Source organism: Pseudochaenichthys georgianus, chromosome 7, assembly GCF_902827115.2.
Source record: "Pseudochaenichthys georgianus chromosome 7, fPseGeo1.2, whole genome shotgun sequence".
Lineage (NCBI taxonomy): Eukaryota > Metazoa > Chordata > Actinopteri > Perciformes > Channichthyidae > Pseudochaenichthys > Pseudochaenichthys georgianus.
The window spans coordinates 30,909,181-30,928,540 of NC_047509.1; the positions used below are offsets into that span (position 1 = coordinate 30,909,181).

The window sequence follows — 19,360 nt, forward strand, 5'->3', positions numbered from 1 at the left end:
TAGTATAATAGTATTTTCTAAAACACATACAAAGGCGGATGTCAAAAGTGTTTATCAGAATTGTAATTAACTATTAACAATCTGTACAACATGGGAGTGGCTATTTCTAATTTCCAATTAATTCAGCCCACGATTTAGGGTTGTGGGTGGAAACCTATGCACCCACAATTATTAAAATGAAGCTTTTCAATTAAACATTATTAAAGTATTAATTAACGTTTACAAGAAGCAGTGAAGGAATAAAGGACAATGAATAGGACACAATCTATAGATGTATACAGCTCCTCAGTATTATTGCTCTAGTTTCCTAATAACTTCTGAGATAACACAAAATGACACTAAGATTAGAATGGAGTATTTTAAAAAAAATTGTCCAACGTAAAGAGAAGCTTTCAGTTGTGGTATATTTATAAAGGTTTTCATACATTAAATACACATTTATATAATTACTTAAATGTATTTATTATTAAAACAAGTTAATTTTACCAATAATTGAACATTTTAACCTATATCTTGATGCAATGTTCAGACCAATACCGCCCCCTGCTGAGGAATGCCATGCTGCACAGATCTACAGGGTTTCTTTAAAATAAGAAGACTAACTTTGATTGAAATATATATATATATATATATATAATGGTGTACAACTTGAAATAATGAAATACACAGGAACAGGTCAGAGGTTTTAACTAAACTAATGTAGATTAAATACTGTGTCTTCTACAAGGAAGTGTCATTATAAGTGGTCACTTGTGGACAAAGAACATAACAATGTAGAGCTTTGTCATTGAAGTATGTATGCTGCTTGTATCCCTCCATCTACACACAGGAAATGTCTTTGTGACGGAATATAAAGGTTGCAATGAGGCAGTGGCCTATATTTTTTGGTTGAACAAAAATTATTTATATTCCACTGTGCTATTTATAACCCATTTGACAGCCACATTTGGATGGAGATCAAAGTGCTGCTTTATCCCAATTTAGAATGTAGTGACTGTGGAAATCAGAAGTGATTTTAAAGCGTTTCATTCATTTGTCATTAAACCAGTATTAAACATCATTTTGCATGTTATATTGTATATCAAATTCATTTTGGCTGAAAGAAATGGGCCCCCTAATCCACAACAGACACATGGGTCATCAGCATCAGTGAGCTTTATTATAATCCAACCAAAGAAAAATGACAATGAGCAATTGAACAGCTTGTACCGTGCAGAGTACAGTGCATTTCATTTGATTCAGTCATGTTTTTAGGTACCAGCAACAAAGTATGGCAACTGCAAGTTTATTGTCTGGCTGTAGATGATAAAAATCTTTCCTAGATCTAAAAAAAAATGACACAATGACTGTTACCAACACATGACAGCAGGCTTAATACTGGACAACAGCTGATTATGCCTTCAGTGTCACAGAGGTGAACCTAAACTAAAACTGTTCAACATATAAATATGTCAATAAATTAATGCAAGTGAAAGCCCTCAGATAGCTCTGTACAAATACAAAGGTACATGAACTAGTCTGTATTAAAATGACAAAATGTTAAGATATCAAAGCTAGTTCAATCACAGTGAGGGCAGGCTGCCGGGAGGGGCCAGAATGATCCCGAACACGTAGAAAATTCCCATGAGGAGGTTGAGCTTGGCCGTCTTCTGGGGAATCTTGGCGTAGCATCGGCTGCGGAAATGCTTCTCCAGGGGGAAGGCCATGGGCAGCGTGAGCAGCGGCAGCGCCATGCTGATGGTGTACCGGGTGGCAAGGAGGCAGAAGAGCACGTAGGGGACGAAGAGCAGCATGTTGTAGAGGACGTAGGACAGCGTGGGGCCGATGAGGATGGCCAGCGTGACGATGCCCGCCTGCTTGTCAGAGTCCATGTCTCTGGTGTTGTTGCTGTGCAGGATGGCTTCCGTGTTTAGGGCCAGAGGGATGGCGTACACCAGCGGCAGCACCGACAGGTAGCCCACCTGCACCGCGTGCGAAAACATGACCGCCAGCGGGCCGAAGGTGATGAGGATCACCACGTCTCCCAGGGCCACGTACTTGAGGCCAATGCCTGCAGAAGACAAGTAAACAGAAGACACATCTAACCATTTATTTGTGTTTGTTAACAAGGAGGATGTCGAGGCATAGTGTTTATTTTCACATCCTCATTTATACTCTGAAGTTCCATAAGTACAAATCCAGGCATTCAATAGTCATATATGGTACAAATTAGCCTAAAAAACAACGACACTAATGCTAAAAAAATACAAACATCTATCTTGATAAGTCCCTTAATTAGTGGTGGAATATAACCAGTCAAAGTGAGTGTTAATTATGATATGAGTATTTCCATTTCATACCCCTTTATGCTTCTACTCCACTACGTCTATTGTGGAAATATTGTACTTTTTACCCCACTACATTTATCTAACAGTTTTACTCATTTAGATTATTGATACAAATATGTTTTTAAATACATGTGTATGTATTATTATAGATTAAACTACCCAGCAAGTATTACATTGTATTAACAGTTAGCAGGCGCAACATTTAAATGATGAATAATTATAATCTTTCTGAAAGAGTTTGAATGCAGGACTTGTATTTTTAACATAGTATTTCTACACTTTGGTATTACTATTTTAACTTTAGTAAAAGATCGGAGTACTTTATTTACCACTGCCCATAATGCTTTAAATATGATCTTTTAATTCTTCCTGCTAAACTACTTCTTTTAAAAACTCCACAACCCCAGGATGAAATGCAGGGTTAGATCATATTTGTAGATATAAAAAGCCCAAGCTGAAAATAACCCTAGTGACATAATTATTGTTACAAAGCACCATAGAAGAAAACGATGTTGTTTTCACAGGTTGAGTGGACAGGTAAACCTGAACGTTATTTGCATCAGTGCAATACAGTTCCCCTAGGACTTTTGAAATAAACCAAAATAAATGTTGCCCTGGATTGCATCGGATCATTTGAAAATGATGCAATATGTTTTGCTAAATGAAATTCTTCACACCATTCAGAGGGACTCGAATTGCACTTCACTTTACGAAGAAATGTAACACAAGTGACAGAAATACACAGACTGCCTAAAAAAGGGGTAAAACAACCCACCCTTTGGTACCATCACACTCAAAGCCAGTTGAGTAGCACTTGAAATGGTTTTGCTCTATGAAACCTGATGTACTTAAATGATTCTGTTTTCTTCAAGTTTGTATCTTCTTGGTCGAACGCACTTATTGTAAGTCGCTTTGGAGAAAAGCGTCAGTTAAATGCAATGTAATGTAATGACATGACAGTGACCACTTCCATGGCTCCATACACAAGGTTTTTACAAAGCAGCCTGGTGCCACCAACATGTACTGTTTTGAAATACCACTTATATATAGGTTCTCTGAAATAGTCCCAAGATATTCATGGCAATATTTTACTCACCTCCAGTGTATAAAAAAGAGCTGGACAATCCCCCGAAGTAAATAAGGGCTAAGTGTTCCAGTCTGAGTGTTGACAGGAAATAGAGCAGAGTGGCACACAAGCAGCCCAAAGAGTACAACAACGCTCCGAACATGACAACATCCTGCGGTGCCAAGATCTCGTCCACCAGAGTCCTATCATCACTCTTCTTGTGGTCAATCCCTTTGGAGAAGTCATAGTAGGTGTTCACGAGGTTCCCCGCCCCGTGGACCACGAGGACGGTCACCGCGCACACCATGAGGATGACCAAGTCCACGGAGCCCTCTAGCTTGTATGCCAAGGCGCCGCCGAGGGCCACCGGTGTGAGCGAGGCGCTGAAGCTCCACGGCCTCAGGGCCAGCACGTAGGCTGCACACTTGAGCCTCACATCGGAAGCAACGCGGGACATCCTGGACTTGTGGTCAGGGCCCAGAGGATGGTTGAAGTCACTCAGACCGGTCTGCCATTGTTGGCCATTGTGACCATTCGATCCAGCCAGCACAAATGTCTCTGCCCTGCTTTGTTTCAGCTCTTTGGCCATTCCTCTGCAAGGAGTCTACAGTAGCAGCAACGTCTCCGGTGTTCCTGTAACAGCAAATCATCGACAACATTTAGTTGATGGTGCAAAACCCACCACAGCCTTGACAGATATTGTACTAGAAGAATGTCATACAGAAAGGTGTCATTTCAGAATGAATACAGATTAGGGATGTTAAGATTCACCGATTCGCATCGGCATAAAGGTTCAAAATGCGAGTGCACCGGTTGAAATCGCAAGCAAATTGTAAACGATGCCGTGCCGCGTTAAAGTACACAAGTAGTACGAGGAACATAAAGAGGCGACATGAAACCTGAGAAACCTGAAAGTTAGACATATGAGTTCAATCACTGAGAGTGGTGTTTAGTTTACAGCAGACTGTGACTGCCAATAATAGTTTAAATGTATTCCTTACAATTGTAAGCAGTTACGAAATACCTGTTTGTGAAAGGCCATTTGTATTCTTTATCGTTCCTATAGAAACCGCTGCTTTCTGCTCACTGGTGAGTCAGCCTATGAATGAGTGTTAAGCACATCAGTCAGCAGCTGTATGGGCATTGCTCTATGGTAGCTGTTATTTGCACATTGTTAATCATAGGCAATGCATCCTTACATTGTTTAACTGTGAGGTGTTATACAAGTGTACTGCACTCTGGAGACAGAGACCATTATTACAAAGGACATGTGAAAAGGCCTGTTTGTGAAAGGTCCAAGTGTTTGTTTTTTTAAGGTAAAAAAGAAACAGCATAATGGGATGCGCAGCACTTTTTTGTTAATTTATTATTTGCTGCATATAAGGAATTATTCAAAATCCTCTGTCGTACCATATTGAATTGTATCATTATTTTGCATTGTGTTGATTTACATCGTATAGCATAATGTTGAATCAAATCGTATCGAACTGTATCGCAACAGGGGTGAATCGTATTGCATCGGTGCTTCAAATGTATCGTATTGTTGGCAACGTATCGAGATGCGCATCGTATCGGCCTCAGTGATGGAGATGCAAATCCCTAATACAGATGCATTGAGGAGTTTGACATTTGTTAAATAATGATAGGGTTACATTAAGTGTATACATCCTTTTACTACACTAACGTTGGGATAAAAGTATTGTTTTGGTCATGATACAAAAATGCAGGTATCATATCTTCATTGATAGATATTATAAGCCCAGGAAAAATGTCAATATTCACCACTGTAAGGAAAAAACAACAAGGATCCTGTCAGTAATATAATAATAACAAATAATCAATGCCATTAGACATTAAGGTACAGTCATTTACACACGGCATCTATTGCACGTCTGTCCGTCCTGGGAGAGGGATCCCTCCTCTGTTGCTCTCCCTGAGGTTTCTCCCATGTTTCCCTTTAAACTGGGTTTTCTCTGGAAGTGTTTCCTTGTACGATGTGAGGGTCTAAGGACAGAGGGTGTCGTGTTGTCATACTGATATTCTGCACAAACTGAAGTCCACTGAGACAAATGTAACATTTGTGATATTGGGCTATATAAATAAACATTGATTGATTGATTGATTAATAATTCAGTATCAATGCCATGAAGAATAATATTAATAGAAAATGAATGCAGAATCCGCTTTATATTTAACAATATTTTCTTTAAATTGTTTGATTTGATGTTGATTTACATAATCAGGCAACGTAAGACTTCTCCAGCACTTGCAGAGGCCCTGTTAAAAGTCACCTATGTTCAAAAGAAATACAAAGTAAATACAATATATAAGAGTGAGTTTTAATTGCATGTCAGATGTTGCTCCAGCAGGCCTGTGAAGTCTACCGCAGGTATACTCGGTAGACAGGGACAGGCTGGTAAACTTGCAGGAATGTAAAACACTGACTAACGTTACAGTAACGGTTCTGCTGTGGCTGTTTTCAATGCAGGACAAACTGTGACTGTCTGTTTAGCTTGCCAATAAATACACGTGGCATTTTGTTAAAAAAACACCTAGAATCAAATCCTAAAGAAACTGCTATCCAGGGAAACCAACACCCTTGCCAACTGGATAAGGACACCGTGCCGGGGAGGGTCAACCACCTCCGCCTGAATAGCTGCTCAAATTAGGGGATTAAAGCTAACGGTTAGCCGCTGAGCTAGCAGAGAGGAAATGTCTTGACTCTTACCGGTTATGTCTTCAACTTCCGACACAAGCTGGGTCTCTCTCCACTTAAAAACATATTTCTGAGCCCGGTGAACGAGAGGCAGTTACATATCTGACATATCAACTTCGAGGGGATTTGACTGGTTGGCAACTGTAAACCCTTCTGCGCCTGACCATGGTGACGACGGGCGCCATTTCCTCTGACACAAGTGCAACTCCGTATATCCGCCGAAGAAACCGTTCCTCGTATAGTGGTTCCGTCTTGCTTATTGTTCCTACAAACAATTTGGCACGACACAATAAATAGTTCAATAAAAAAGAATCACTAATTTGACCCATTTTATGACATAGCCTACCCCAAATAAAGCTATTTGCTTGCACTATTTTGTCTTTTATTTCTAATGCCAACAACAAAGCTGTAGCTATTGTGTATAAAACAACAATAATAATATTAATAATAATAATAATAAATACTTTGACCACCCTAGGTCCAAATAATAATCACATCTTCTTAGACATTGTTCTACTATCTTCCCAGAAATACAAGATATTGGATTCAGGTCAATACTTTCTTATGAGTTGTCATACGACTTAAAAAAAAAAATGGACAAGTATGGGACACATTCCAGTTGTGGCCCATGCGCACGTCAGAACACGCCTTCTAAAATGCAGTGGAGTGCACACGAGTGGAGGAGTCTTTGGTGCATAAGTACTTCAAGACTGTCACACAGCCTAGAGTCCAAAATAAATCAACTTTTAAGAGGTAATAAAACAAAGAGGTTCTGGATACAAGTGTTCCTGGAGTTTTACTTCTCCAGACTTTTTCCTCTCTCCATGCACCTTAAAAGTATGTGAAACTGTGCCGGAAATCCCTACTCCCCTTAATCCCCTCTGCAATGCCAATGCAAGCAATCTATACTCACAGTGGATCCTTGCAACACTTGCAAAGTGAAAGGAGACACAAGTGGAACGTTTTGCAAAACAACACATGCTTTTAATCGCTTGGAAGAAAGTTAAAAGGAAAATAAACTGCATCTGCTCTTCTGTTTGTGTGTTAGGAGTTTCATGCAAACTGGATTTTATTAGAAGTCATTTGTTGTTTGCATGTGTGGCAGAAACTTGTGTAACAGAGGAGGATGTCCTGTTTTGATTTGTTGTGCAGACAGTGGGATAAGGAGAAGACAACACTTTTTTTCCCCTCAGGAGAATGGCATAAACCTCAAATATCATGTTAAAAAAAAGCATCTGATTCCGCTTTAACTGAGCTCCAGACAGTGGTTTGCAACAAGTGGTTTGGTTTTCATTAGATCGTCTCGACACTGACCCCATGCCCCATCCGCAGTAATATGAAACCAGCCCTCTGGCAGGCGCACAGTGCGGAAGAGACCAGAGCTGCTGGTGCTGGTGCAGTCTGCGCCTCTCCTCCGCAAGATCCGCTGCGCTGCCGCACACAGCTGCACCACGAGACAACACCGGGCGCAATGTCCAGGGAGTAGATGGTGAACCTGTGTCGTCTTCACTGAGGGATTATTGTTTTTTGTGTGGGTTTCTGGAGGTGTAAATCGCAGCCATGGTGTGCTGTCAGACTCGCAGAAGTTTACGCAGAAGCGTCTGGGGCTTCGCTCCTCTGCTGGCCGCCGCGCTGCTGAGCCTCGGGATGCAACCAACCACCGCGTTCCCCTCCTGGAGGTTAGAGGTATGCTGTGAGTGACCGCTTCATGATAACAGTGGGACTGACTCTGTGAAGTCCAATATAATGTCTGGTTTGTGATTACTAAGGTTGTGACTTCCTTTAATCGTTTAAAAAAACACCACACCAAACTTCATTCACATTTCTGTGACTTAATATGTACCCTAGGTTTATGTGAAGCTTGGCGTTTCAAACGTAACATTTTGAAATTATTTGTAATAATTAAAGACTGATTTTAAATTCGGCATAATCCTATACTGCTTTCAACAAAGCAGCACCTATTCCAAATAGTAACCAACTTTTGTAAATCAACTCATTCACAGTCTGGCACTAAAACAGTTGTGAGTTTGAATGATGTCGAAATGTATAGAATGGTACTTGGTGGATCTTTTATACAACAAATTCACCAAATATATATCAGGATTAGTGATTTTCTTTATCATGTGATTACAAGCTGGTCAGTAATATAACATTTAAGGCAAGGCAAGGCAAGGCAAGTTTATTTATATAGCACTTTTCAACACAAGGCAATTCAAAGTGCTTTACAAAAAATGAAAGACATTAAGAAAAAGGCATTTAAAATCAGTCATTAAAAAGAAAAGCTAATAAAATAAACATTAAAAGAAAAAATACATAGATAAAAGTTACAGTGCAGTCTAAGATATGAATAGTTCAATTAAAAGCAGCGACAAAAAGAAAAGTCTTCAGCCTGGATTTAAAAGTAGTCAGAGTTGCAGCGGACCTGCAGGTTTCTGGAAGTTTGTTCCAGATATTTGGAGCATAATAACTGAACGCTGCTTTACCATGTTTAGTTCTGACTCTGGGGACAGAAAGCTGACCAGTCCCTGAAGACCTGAGAGATCTGGATGGTTCATAATTTAGCAGGAGGTCAGAAATGTATTTTGGGCCTAAACTATTCAGTGCTTTATAAACCAGCAGCAGTATTTTGAAATCTATTCTTTGACACACAGGAAGCCAGTGTAAAGACTTCAGAACAGGAGTGATGTGATCCACTTTCTTAGTGTTAGTGCGGACTCGAGCAGCGGCGTTCTGAATCAGCTGCAGCTTTCTAATAGATTTTTTAGTGAGACCTGTGAAGACACCATTGCAGTCGTCCAGTCTACTGAAGATAAAAGCATGGACAAGTTTTTCCAAATCCTGCTGTGACATTAGTCTTTTAATCCTAGATATGTTCTTTAGGTGATAGTAGGCTGATTTAGTAACTGTTTTAATGTGACTGTTGAAACTCAGGTCAGAGTCCATGACTACACATAGATTTCTGTTTTGATTTCTGTTGTTTTGAACATTGCAGACTGAAGCTCAGCGATAACTTTTATACGTTCTGCCTTGGCTCCAAAAACCATTACCTCAGTTTTATCTTTGTTTAATTGGAGAAAGTTCTGACACATCCAGTCATTGATTTGTTCAATGCACTTACTCAGTGTTTGAATTGGAGCATAGTCTCCTGGTGAAATTGTTACGTAAATTTGTGTGTCATCTGCATAGCTATGGTAACTTATTTAGTTGTTTTTCATTATCTGAGCCAGTGGTAGCATGTAGATGTTAAAGAGAAGAGGCCCCAAGATGGAGCCTTGAGGAACCCCACATGTCATATTTGTCAACTCAGATGTGTATTTACCTATAGAAACAAAGTTGTTTCTGTCCTTTAAGTAGGATTCAAACCAATTTAAAACTGTTTCCGAAAGTCCCACCCAGTTTTCCAGTCGGTCTAGTAATATGCTGTGGTCAACAGTGTCAAACGCAGCACTGAGATCTAATAATACTAACACTGAAGTTCTGCCACTGTCTGTGTTTAAGTGGATGTCATTAAAGACCTTTACAAGAGCAGTCTCAGTGCTGTGGTTTGGACGAAAGCCTGACTGGAACACATCGAAACAGTTATTTAAATGCAAGAAATTACTCAACTGTTGAAAAACAACTTTTTCAATGATTTTACCTAGAAATGGGAGGTTTGATATGGGCCTGTAATTGTTCATTACTGAAGCATCTAGATTATTCTTTTTTAAGAGCGGTTTATTGACTGCAGTTTTCAGGACCTGTGGGAAAATACCTGAGTGAAGAGATTTGTTTACTATATGAAGTAGATCTGAGGCCATGCAAGGCAAAACATCTTTGAAAAATCCTGTTGGAATAATATCAAGGCAGCAGGAGGAGGATTTCAGAAGTTGTATAATGTCCTCTAGGTTTTTATCATTAATCTGATGGAATTGTGTCATGGTGTCTGAATTTATGTTAAGTGGACACAGAGACAACACATTTGCTGTTCCTGATGCAGAGGCACTGACTGCTTGTCTGATTTTCTGAATTTTGTCAGTGAAGAAGGAGGCAAAATCATTGCACGCCCTGGTGGATAGAAATTCAGAGGCTACTGACACTGGGGGGTTAGTTAGTCTGTCGACGGTAGCAAACAAGGCACGTGCGTTGTTTTTGTTTTTGGTAATGATGTCAGAGAAGAACGATTGTCGTGCGTTTTTCAATTCCAAATTATAAAGGCCAAGTCTCTCTTTATAAATGTCAAAGTGAACCTGGAGATTTGTTTTTCGCCACCTGCGTTCAGCTTTTCGACATTCTCTTTTTTCTGTTTTCACGGTCATGGCCTTTCTCCATGGAGATATTTTCTTGCCAGACACTTCCTTTACCTTAGTTGGAGCAATGGCATCTATAACATTTTAAATTTTTGAATTAAAATGATCTACTAGCTCATTTACTGAGATGTTAGCAGCGGCAAGTGTGGAAGAAAAATTCTGAGTAAAAATTTCCCTAGTATTTTCAGTTAAATATCGCTTTGTGGTTACCTCTTTTTGAACATTCTTGTGAACAGAAATAGAGCTGTATCTTTTTTTTATTAAGTTGGTCATTAGTGACAGGTTGTCAAATTAACAGAGTAAATGTTTTTTTTAAAGTAGCAATTGCATCATTCACACTTTTATTATGCAGGAGTTCTGCATAATAATATCTTCTCATGAAATCCTTTAGTCATAGCAAAGGCATTAACTTAAGCATCAGATTTAATTGATGCTGTGTTCAAATGGAGGAGTTGGATTCCATAATTAGATTAGCCAACCGAACAGTAATATTTGTCAATGAATTAGATAATGTGTTGCTCCACACTACCAGCCACCCACTGTGATACAGAGCCTAAGGGATAGTTTTATGTCATTTCCTTTGCCACACACTCATTCTGCATCCATCAACAAGACTGCTGTGGAGGACTACATAACTGCCTGAGATAAGCTCCTCGAAGGCTAACAGAATGAATTAAGGCAACATTTAAAAGACTCTAAATGGTTCAGTTAATTACATTTTAAATGTGTTTTCGCTTAAGTGTAATGAAAAAATGCACTATAACAAGGTTCAAAATCTAGAAAAGTATAAAAAATTCATTAAAACAAAGTATTTATATTTATTAACACTCTTTTCTACCAATGTCGACAATCAGTTTGGTATACCTGCAATCTGCTATATATTCAGAATTTCCCTTTTTTGTTTTATACAGAAAATCACCTTTCTTGACTCTCTAAAACTAAGGAGAAAATCTGTATCCCCTTTTTTTAACGGTCTCTGAGATAAAGTCTTCCAGACTCGCCCCGGGATCCTCCGGGATTCCATGTTGTGCCCCCAGACTCACCACTGGCTTCAAGGTTTAGTCTAGCACATTTGTTTCGGCCGTCACGGTTTACAGCTCATCTCCATTTGTGCCAAAGAGGGGGATTATATTTGCAGTGAATATAACAAGACAGGACACAGAAAGAACTTTGCTGGCCTGACTACATTAAACACCTCATAAATCACGGAGCACGAGGCTCAGTGTGTGAGCTGAGGTCAGGGAAGCAACTGTTGTGTAAAACAATGACCAGGATGTGTATAATGTAATACAGAAACATTATATTTAACATCAGAGCAAGAGAGGCCATCAAGTTCAACAGCAGTGTGGGACAGTGTGCCAGACTGCCTGCCCCTGCTTCACTATTTAGGTAAGGAAATTAAGGAAGTACTGCATCTTTTTGTCTTGACTGGGCGAAGCAGGAACTGGAAGCTGAGGACAGGGTGTAGAATACAAAGTGAAGGGAGGGACTTTGATGTTTTTTTCTCCATCTTCAGTACTTTTCCTTCAGTTAGAAAATACGCACTGGAGCGTATGTTACATAGGTCCAATAGTTGAAAGAGATTTCCTTGCTAATTGCTATATTTGGATTGTGTTGTGAAAGACGCCAAACTATCGAATTTGCTTAAGATTAATAAAAAAAGTCAGCAACTTTTGTATCATTTTTTGTAACAGAAAAAAATGTGTGTTGCTCATGTCTCCTTTAAATCGTCTTGCAAACCAAGAGTTTGGGAACCACTGCATTAAACTGATTTTTATTCTAGTGTATTCATTATAGAGTTGTATGATTGTATACAACAGTGTTACTTAACTTAAGGCCCGAGGGCTAGACAGGGTGTCTGGGTTGGGCAGCTAAACATTTTCTAATTCAATATTAAAATAAACAAGTGATAATGGGATCAAATAGACCATAAGAGCTTGTACTTAAAAAAACAACAGCAACATATAATCAATGTTATTAACTGGGCCATGGCCTCCAAGCATTTTGTAAAGGTGGACCGCAGGCAAAGCAAGTTAAGTCTAAACCATTTAGGCCTCGGTGGCTCAGTATCCTTGAAGAACTCGCACTTTTTACGTGATTTCAGACAACCTATGGTGCTGAAAAATAAATTAAAGCCAAGTGCCAAAACTGCATTTCCTCGATTGGCTACCCAACACTGGCTAACACCCACATTGAGCTACACAACAGCTCTTTGTGACATTGCAGAGATTTCGTTCATCTGTATGTTTTTTGCAGGCAATAGCATTATTAACAGTTCCGACTGGACTCAATGTGGCAAAAAGCCGGCTGTTGTACAGATGAGGGATTTTGCGATGACTAATGGGGATAAAATCGCACACTTTCTGTTGGTCTCTACTTGAAGGGATTAGGTTTGTTCAGTGCAAAAGGGCTAGCAGTAGTTCTATGAACAAAATGAAGAGGCTTGAGATTGAGACTACTTTCACACCTCCACACATCTGGCCAAACACTGGAAGATAAACACGCTTTGTGGATTGTCTGCCTTGGAAGACATTCATACTGCAACCTGCAGCAGGCTCTCGCATCCTATGATTAATTTTATGAAACATTTAAGGTTGTAAAGAAAACAAGATTCAGGATACATGGGCAGTTGTCTTCTTAAATGTATTAATAATAAACAGAAAGCCTTCCCTGCACTCACGCACAGAATGAGCCCCCAATAACTGTTGGAAAGTGGATTTATTACCTGAAACCCATCTTTGTAGAAAGTTATAGACTTGATCTACTGGTGCATTCACTTACTGGAATATCACAGCCAAAGCAAACCACAACTTAACTTCAGTCACAAAATATTTATGAAAGCACTTAATAAAATCACCCATAAAACTAAATAAATATCGCAGAATCCAGGTGGGATGATTTGGAGTTGATGTTGCCCATCCCCTAAGGGACATTAGACACAATTTATCTGCGAAAAGAATCATACTTATGTTCGGAAAGCACTTTAACTGCTGACCACATCCCGTTTCCATAAAATGGAATGCCCTCGCAGGAAAAATGAATGTGTAAAATTCAGATACAAGCTAGTGAAATAAAACTGGGTGCAGTTGTAACTGTCAAGGTTACTAATGAAGTTTAATGCCAGCAGCATCAAAAGTAAAACCCTTTCTAGGGATTGTAATACGCATTCATCTGGCAAATCATTTAGTTTATGGAATTATTTTGGAAGCTTACTCCATGCTAATCCCTACAGCATAAGGTGTTTTAATATCCTAACTATACTCCAAAGTAAATTGATTAATTAAAGGTTTTTCTTTGTCCAAGGAAGAAGCTTACACCACTGTGCTGCTCATCAGGATCCGCAAAGAGGCCCGGTCACAAGTGCTTCACCTCTCCAGGAACAAGCGCTACACCCTCACCCCGGAGAAGCTCAAATGGGACGAGTTCAAGCTAACATACAAGTATTCCTTTACAATTCTTCCTTTAGTCAAGTCAACAGCAAAGTACAGTTGTAGAACATGGAGAGAGTTAGACTGGTGTTGGTTTTTGCAGGAAAACACTGCCATCGACTGTTGGCGAAGTCGGTCAGTGGCAATTTAGAAGGAACCATTTACCCTAAATGGAAAGAGCATGTCAATATCTTCTCATCTAATGTCAGTCATGATGTGTAACAGAGCTTAAAAGGACCACTACTACAACCACAACTCTGCTTGCATTTGTGAGAAAAAAAGTTAATGATAAAGTACTTGGTTTTAATCTTGGATTGTGCTACATCTAATGTTTGGAGAAGATCCAGAGGCATTTAGTTTCTTTGGAGCTATAAAGAAAGGATTCCCCCATTCAAAAAGATGTGTTTTAGAAAGGTGTGAGCACTGGGCTTTGGTGATCCAGCCTCAGTGGACAGTAGCCACATTTCAGTTGTTCTTGAATTAGTCAAATATTATCTTCAACTCTTTCATTATAGAAACTCTATGATCAATACTGAATTTAAAAGAATCAGTCTCACACTATCCGAGATATGATATAAAGTAATCGAGCTGTACTTGCAGTGCTTGTGGGAATTCTGAGTGAACAGTAGCCATTGGCAGTTCTCTCCACTGCAGAAGTCCTAATAATAATAACTACATAAAGCCGTTTTGTTTCTGAGCAGGTTGCTCTCCTTCCCTACAAACTTGATAAATGCCAGCGATACGCGCCGAGGCATTGCCAAGGCTTTTGGCGCGTGGAGCGACGTCTCGCCGTTTACCTTCAGAGAGGTGCCAGCTGACCAAGAAGCAGACATTAAGATTGGTGGGTACTCGGCATGTGGCTGCATCAATCCCCAACAGATTTTCCTTGGCTCCGCGCTCCAGACTGCTTTGTCATTATCGTTTTTCTCTCCGTGTTGTCAGGCCAGAAATCTCCTTGCCTCCAAACGTCTTAAATCACACCAACACGACTATATTACCAGACTTATTTCAGCATGATTCATATTTCTAAAGGAAAAATATAAATTCTTAACAACTAACAAATATGTCAGCCCATGGTAAAGCAGTCTAAATTATGCTTTATTCAACCCCGGGGTTTCAAGCTCCAGGGTCCTGCATACATTCTCAGTGACAGCAAGAGGAATGGTTGTCATGGTGAAGGCTAAAGTAATGAGCTCTGTCTTTTGTAATTCATCATCCCCCTGCTGTTGTCACAGAGCATAAATAATGGAGTGAGGGCTTCCCTCCTCGGCTCTGAGGTATGTCTCTCTCCCTCTGTCTTGGCAGGCTTCTATCCCGTCAACCACACAGACTGTCTGCAGTCTTACTTGCACCATTGTTTCGATGGCATCACAGGAGAATTGGCGCACGCATTCTTCCCGTCAACAGGCGAGATCCACTTCGACGACCACGAGTACTGGATTCTAGGAAACATGCGCTTTAGCTGGAAGAAAGGCATGTGTCTCCATTATGTTCAAACTGCTCATATTTAACCTGTAAAGGTGATTGACGCAGAAAATAATCAAAAGTATCCATGTTGCAGGTGTTTGGCTGACGGATCTTGTCCATGTGGCAACTCATGAAATTGGCCACGTACTGGGACTCATGCACTCATTGAACCCTAAATCCATAATGCACCTGAATGCAACTCTGACTGGACGCAAGCTCATCACACAGGATGAGGTGTGGGGTATTCACCGCCTCTACGGTAAGTTCACACTTTTCTTCCAGAACACAAATAGAAAAGCTCTTCTTTCAGGCTTTAACAATTGCCAGTAGGAAGCAAGTCAAAGGCAAATGGAGATATTTGGTCGTGAAGACATTTTGTAATTCATCGAAAAGGTGAAAAACATGCTCAAGACCAAAAGAAACAAAACAACTTATCATGCTGGGATCAGACTAATCTCTACAACGATATATTAACGGATATCCGTTAGAAATATGTATCAGAGGCGTTGTATTTTCGGTTTTGTAGAATCGACCAATCAATTTTGAGCAGACGCAGCCCGTAAACAGTACGTATGGAGAGCAAAAATGGCAGTGTGCCCTGCCGTGGAGTGCATTGGTCGAAATGCCAATTCGATACAAAATGTCAGACTCAGTTTAAACTGGGAACTTGTGAAAGAATCTAATTCTTAGATAGTTTATCTTAACTCGAGCTAAACTATTGCGTCTCAGGTTGCTAATCAACAATATGCCCAGAAACAACACCCACAATATTTGCCCTTCCCCAGATGCTTATCGTCGTCAGGTCCATTGCCAATGGCTTCTTAGAGCAGCCCACCCTGACAGAGCAATGGTGCATCATATTAAAAGTTAAAATGATAATAAATACATGTGGTCCAATCCCGGCATTAGAAATGTACATCTATATGCAGCTAAAGAACTAGCTGTACAAATCAGTTTTTCCATTTTTGGCCACAATCAACCAGAATTTAGACCACAGTGTTTGCTTCTGACGACTGACACTGAATTGGCATTAATGAATGTTGTATAAAAGTACTCGAGTCATTATAGTGAGTAATTTTCATTGGAACAAAAAGTAGATTAGAGACTTGCTGACTTGTCTGATCATCCTACCCCCCCCTCTCTTCCAGGATGTTTGGACCGGTTATTTATCTGTCCTGCCTGGGCTCGGAAAGGCTATTGCGACAGTAAGCGCAGGCTGATGCAGAAGCACTGCCCCTCCAGCTGTGATTTCTGTTACGGTAAGAGACAGCAGCAGTCCAACAGAGAGTTTTCCCTCAATTGAGCAGCTCAACGAGCTGCTGTGAAGCGTTGGCCAATGGAGCAACGGGGTCCAACAGGTTTAGCCATGCAGAGCAGCGGTGGGGGTTGAATTGAAAGGAGATTATTACACTTGCTCTTGGAGGAGATTCTGTTAAATCCTGGAGTACATCATCATCTCCAGGGAGAACATTTGGGTTTTAGAGCAAGTACATTTTAATTGCTGCCAATATTGATAACCCATCAACTGTCTGACAGCATAAACTAGAATATATGTATTGTGGGTTGCACAGGCCTCAAGTTGCACAACAGGAAATGGCTCCTTTAAAACAATCCCGGCCAATGGATTGTTGTGGCTTTTTGGAGATTTTTGTCAGCAACAAGGGACAGTGCGGGGAGAGGCAAGAGGATACGATTCCTGGCTCACAGTAATCTGTTTCTCGTTGTTGATTGGGAGACGTTGTACGGCTGTGGAAAATTCCTGAGTGACTCCAAACCACTGGAATTTCAGACTGTGGCTTGAGGGTTAGAGACACACACGGTCAATTTGGATTTTTGTGGCATTAACACAAAATGTTTTTAAAGCTGACTTTGTGTTGTGTTTGTAAGAAACCAGATGGGAGAGAGTATATTGATAAGACGACCGCAGGTAAGGCATTGTGAAAAGCATAGTGTTCCACGTGATCACGTTTGTATCACATTTTTGGACCGAGTTTCAGTGAGGGAAAGTTGTCACATCTCCAGACGACGGAGTACACAGAGGTGCAGGATAATCCTTTTTTGATTACTCTCAAGATGATTGGTCAGGATCATTTTAAGATCATCAAGACTGATGTTTGTGTGTCTTTTTTTGAAGCATCGGCTTACGTGTTTCTCTGTTCAGAATTTCCTTTCCCCACTGTGGCTCCTACCCCGGCGGCACCGAGGACCAAACACAAGCTGGTGGTCGAGGGCAAGAAACTCACTTTTCGTTGTGGGAAGAAAATAGCATCGAAGAAAGGAAAAGTGTAGTGAGTATTTGTTTTCTGTCCACCTGACATATAATATAAAAGAATGAGCACCATCTAACACCTTTCTCCCGTTTCAGCTGGTACAAGGACGGGGAGCTGCTGGAGTTATCTCACCCAAACTACATTTCCTTGAAAGACGACCACATCACGATAGTGGCCAACGCCATCAACGAAGGCACGTACACCTGCGTTGTGAAAAAAAAGGACAAAGTTCTCACAAACTACTCGTGGAGAGTGCGTGTGCGCTTCTAAAGGCCTCCGCGCACACAAGGAGACTTCACTCACTTGGGCACATATTTCTTCTGTATCTTTCAAATACAACTGTTTATTGTCAATGTGTGAACTGGTTTTGTGAAAAGAATAAATGTTCTGTGACAAGTAGTTATTTCGTAAACACCACCTGACAAAAGTTGCTCATGACAGAAGTTCTGATTTGCTTTCTTCAAAGCTCTTGCTTCCAAAACTGCATTCACATGAGCGCAGAGCCTTGCGGGTAAAAACATCTGATTGGTTTCACAACGAAAGGTCAGCAGTAAATGAGGTCAAAGTTTAAATAAATTGTATTTCGAGCGCAATGAAAGGCAACAATTTGCCGAGGCTATTGAAACACAACGGCAAATTCAGCGCAGAGACGTTTTGTTTCGTAACATTTGAATGCAGCTTAAGGCAGTTATGGTCCAAGGCCAACCAGGGGTTCTTGGAGTGACCAAGCAAAACGGGAACTAATTAGATTTTACTGTAGCTAAGTTCAAAAGATATAAACCGAGTTTGAGAATATATAGAGTGGTGCATTGATAACATTTTTTTGTAAATCGACCCAGATTTGCAAATGGGTACCTTGACAATAAGCAATGGGATATTTTTCAGCAGGATAATCTCCACATATCAACACCACTTTGTGATGGTCAATGCAATCACCAGAAGTTAAATCTATCTTTAGGCTATAAACGCACTAAATCAGTCGCAGGGCGTCACAACCGCTGAGCTAAAAGTGACTCGTTTGGCGTGATGACGTTAAATAGTCCCGCCAATTATAAGACACATACATGTAGAATATTACTGACATTTTATGTTGTAGTAGAGCAAAACATGAAACCCTCTTCTTCGAGCATCTAGTCAAAAACTATCAATTTCTGAACCACTATATGAGAATATTCTAAAATACAGTGAACACACAATCTTTAGCTAAATGGTCCCAGAGAAAATGTTGCAAAAAAAAACAAAACAGGTCTGTTTCTGTTAAGGAGCTTAAAGAAAGTTACAGAAGCCCTTGCCTTATGAATAATGTATGCACTGACCAAACTACACTTCTTCAGCCAGAATAAGCAGTGTTGTCTACAGCTTTTGGAACCATTTGGGCCTTAAACCACATATGGAACGCCTCAGACGTCTAGCTTACTTTACTAGCCTCACAGTGAAGCCAGCAGTCTGCCTCCAGAGATCCAGAGCAGTCGATTCCACTAGCAGCTCTCCTTCCAAGATTATTCAACACATCAGGTGTAATAATCTGCAGAAGGGGATAGATAAAACTGATTAATGAACATTTAGAGCTGGCTCTATACATCCTAAGACAATGGGTTTGTTTTTCTGCGAAAGCAGCGAGCGGACTGTAATGTACGGTTTATTTTCCTTCGACTCAAAATCAAAGAATTTATTGGTTTAATTCTGAAGTCGCAGAGCAATTCAACATTCAAACAGGCAGAGTGAAGTCTGGGTCTCTTTCCCCTGAAAGAACAAAGTACTGAGACAAAGTGTGCAGTGCAAAGAATGACATCACTGTTG

General features: G+C 40.2%; 2 protein-coding genes across 2 annotated transcripts; one reads left to right on the plus strand and one right to left on the minus strand.

Moving 5' to 3' along the window:
• Positions 1-1,137: 1,137 nt before the first annotated feature.
• ubiad1 (UbiA prenyltransferase domain containing 1) lies at positions 1,138-6,315 on the minus strand. The gene is made up of 3 exons (XM_034088183.1): positions 6,122-6,315; positions 3,424-4,026; positions 1,138-2,050 (listed from the first exon to the last, which is right to left on the minus strand). Exons 2-3 carry the CDS (start codon positions 3,980-3,982, stop codon positions 1,563-1,565), a joined length of 1,047 nt encoding a protein of 348 aa, XP_033944074.1. The 5' UTR covers positions 3,983-4,026; positions 6,122-6,315; the 3' UTR covers positions 1,138-1,562.
• Positions 6,316-7,421: 1,106 nt separating this feature from the next.
• Positions 7,422-17,959, plus strand: mmp23ba (matrix metallopeptidase 23ba). The gene is made up of 8 exons (XM_034086194.2): positions 7,422-7,795; positions 13,699-13,835; positions 14,525-14,664; positions 15,129-15,296; positions 15,385-15,549; positions 16,439-16,549; positions 17,452-17,578; positions 17,656-17,959. Exons 1-8 carry the CDS (start codon positions 7,670-7,672, stop codon positions 17,828-17,830), a joined length of 1,149 nt encoding a protein of 382 aa, XP_033942085.1. The 5' UTR covers positions 7,422-7,669; the 3' UTR covers positions 17,831-17,959.
• Positions 17,960-19,360: the final 1,401 nt, after the last annotated feature.